Source organism: Caenorhabditis briggsae (assembly GCF_000004555.2).
Source record: "Caenorhabditis briggsae complete genome, chrI, whole genome shotgun sequence".
Taxonomy (NCBI): Eukaryota; Metazoa; Nematoda; class Chromadorea; order Rhabditida; family Rhabditidae; genus Caenorhabditis; species Caenorhabditis briggsae.
The window spans coordinates 6,806,320-6,809,324 of NC_013489.2; the positions used below are offsets into that span (position 1 = coordinate 6,806,320).

Genomic DNA, 3,005 nt, shown 5'->3' on the forward strand with positions numbered 1-3,005 from the left:
AATACTAATCCAATATAATCCATGCGAATTCATTCAAAATGAACATGATATAAAACCGCGTTTTGTGCATTTAACAAAGAAAAGTGAACAGCTTCGGATAAAAAAGACATGGGGATTTCGCAGACGTTTTTTGTGCCTGCAGGAAATGCTGGATACTCGCACCAATACATACAGAAGAATATGCTAGAGAAATAAGGGGGTCTAGATGGTGTAAAACTGAGTTAAGAACAAAAAAATACAGAAAGGAAGAAATACACAGAATGAGATAAGACTATAAAAATGTAACTAGAATTTTTGTGTGTGACCGTTTTTCTTTCAAAGTATACTTATGGAATCCGTTTTTCTTGCATGAATAAAAATAGTCACAGGGATTAGAGATAAAACAAAGAGCGAGGTAATACAGAGAAATTTATTTTTGGAAGATTTTCGCCATATCAGCTACCGATCGCCGACTATTCGCATTCTCATCATCTTCGGCTGTCGTAGCTGGAGGAGTCGTTGGAGACCCGATTCCGACAAGACGTGACGAGGTTCCGGCTTCGGTGGGAGCAGTGGTGGTGGAGCGCCGCCGGGGCCGATTNTGNNNNCNGNCCCCATTACTGATCTTTCAGCGTATTTAGCTGGTTTTTACACGGTGAATTTTTTAAACTGTGAATTTTCTAAAGTAAATGCGCTCTAACGCGAATACTGTAGTTAAGCGCGCTGAGTATCGACGCGCATTCTGAAAAATGAATTACTGAGTCGCTACACAGCGAATTTTGCGACCTAAAGAAAAAAGGAGCGAAAAAAAATTTTAAAATACGTTCCGAAAAAATCGCTGTTTTTATAGGTGGAGCCAAAATTGCAACCCTGGTACGGTTTTTCCGAACAGCGTTTCTTGTAAATTTGAATACGGTCATGAGAAAAACCGTGCCGGGGTTGCAATTTTAACTCCGCCCCTTTTCCCGGAAAATTTTCTCCAAGAGATGTGGCGGATGAAATATGATGATAGTTTCAAGAAGCAAAAAGTGAAATTCATGCAAATCATTGATAACATCACCAAGCTCCCATCTGGCCTTAACGTTCAGCTGAATCTCGATGCCAGTTCCAACAGATGAGAAGCAGCTCAAAGTTTGTTGGGAGACTGTTAATAGTGTCTGGATGGCAGAAATTGTAATTTGTAATTTGTTTATTGATCAGGTGTAGTAAAACATTAGAGGGCAAGACATGAAAGACTCAGAAAATGCCCCCCACGAGGCCGATCTGAGTAGGGGAGGGAAAACGGGATAATTTAGATATTTGGCACAGGAAAAATGTAACCGGTAGAAGAAGAAAAAATAGGGGAGCATATATATCAATAACGAGTAATACTAGAAGAAATTAAAATCAGTCGTCAGATGCACCAAAGACAGCTATATTTGGAAACGGAGAAATCGAGATCAGCGGACAAGTTTGCCGCTGCGCAGTAAGTCGAAAATTCAGGAGTTTTCGACCAAACTATAATTTTTTCCAGATTTTTTAAAAGAATAAATCGAGTTTGTTTTACTGACAACCTCGAAATCATTGAGAAACACGGACGCCCCATCGCGCTTGTTGTGTCTGCGTCTCTTCTGTTAGCTCACTGTCTCGTCGCAGTTTCCACAGAATGCATTTATGAAAAGGAAAATAGACAAATATTTTCAAAATGCTGATTTCAAAAAATGCAAAAGTGTTTAAAATTGCGGTAAGAGAACTTGCCAAATGCAAAAATCATCCAAAAAGAAAAGTTTTCAGGCAAGATCTCATTTCACAGCGGATCCAGCTCGATCGCCCCAAACCGAGCTGATCCTTCTTCACCCCGGTCAGCCATGGAACGAATTTCATGCCAGAGAATTCCTCAAAAAACAATCAGCACGAAATTCGCGGTTTCGGTTGCCAAGTTTCGTTCATAGGTTCGCGAAAATTTCACAATTTAAAAAGTTATTTAATTTTTAAAGCACAATTGCCAATGGAAAAATGATGAATGACAGTCTAAAGGGATGTATTTCGGCGTATAAAGATGTTCCGAGTCTCGAATCGCAAGTGGAGAAGTTGGCAGAACGAGTGGAAGAATCGCTGGATACAGTTGTGCCTGAGCACGGTCCGTTTCGGGTTTCAAGGCTTTTTCATTTTGACGAAATTCCGTTTGAAGAGAAATTGAAAGAAATTAAGTCGTGAGGAACTTTAAAAATTGAAAAAATCTGAAAAAAAGAATTTCCAGACATCGTGCCCAGCGATACATCTTCATGCCGCTCTATCCGCACTTTTCCAATTCTGAATCTGAAAATCTTTTAGTGGAATCTGCAAATATTATTGAAAAAACTTCGTGTGAGTTTTGATGAAAATTGAGAAGGTCCCACAACAACCTATGAATGTTTTTTTCGTCGATTTTTCTGTTATTTTTCGGAGAAATGGACTGAAAACGCTCGAAAAAAAAATCCGGAAAATAAACGTATTTTTTGCGCTAATTTATAAAAAACCATTTTCCAGCTCCTCTGTTCCAAGGAAATCGAGAAATCGTGAGCAGCAGAATCGAGCAGAATTCTGATTATTCGTATGACGTGCGTGCCGTTTGGCGATGGGATAATCATTCGATTCTAGCTGATGTACTGCCCAATTTGATCCCCTAAAAAATTCTGAACGAACCCAAAAATTTTCAGTACTGGTCCACGAAAATCAAAGAGGCTCTACCGAAATTGGATGGCGTGGTTTTTGCAGCTCCACGGCAGTTTTCATGTGCATACGGGCCTGTATATGCATCATGTCAACGAACGATGAACCAGTTAGGAGACGTCATTCCATGGAGACTTGGCTTCTACTCCTCCTGGGATTCATTCGACCTTCCCGCGTGGCAAGGCGTCGGTTCCCAGGTGCAGAAGTTCAAGAAGACGTCGGAGAAGGCGAAGATCGCAGTGGTTCCAATCACAGATGTTATTGAGACTTTTGATACACTTTATACGATTCCTAAGAAGGTGGAGCATTTGGTAAGTAATCGTTAGTATCCTAGA

At 40.3% G+C, this 3,005-nt stretch overlaps 1 protein-coding gene across 1 annotated transcript; it reads left to right on the forward strand.

Annotated features, from left to right (window-relative positions):
- Positions 1-1,719: 1,719 nt before the first annotated feature.
- CBG20458 lies at positions 1,720-2,996 on the forward strand (the record flags this gene model as incomplete). Its single annotated transcript, XM_002646532.2, has 5 exons — positions 1,720-1,910; positions 1,956-2,171; positions 2,219-2,325; positions 2,488-2,603; positions 2,658-2,996. The coding sequence occupies 5 exons, from the start codon at positions 1,720-1,722 to the stop codon at positions 2,994-2,996; spliced, it is 969 nt and encodes a 322-aa protein (XP_002646578.2).
- Between the last annotated feature and the right edge of the window lie 9 nt (positions 2,997-3,005).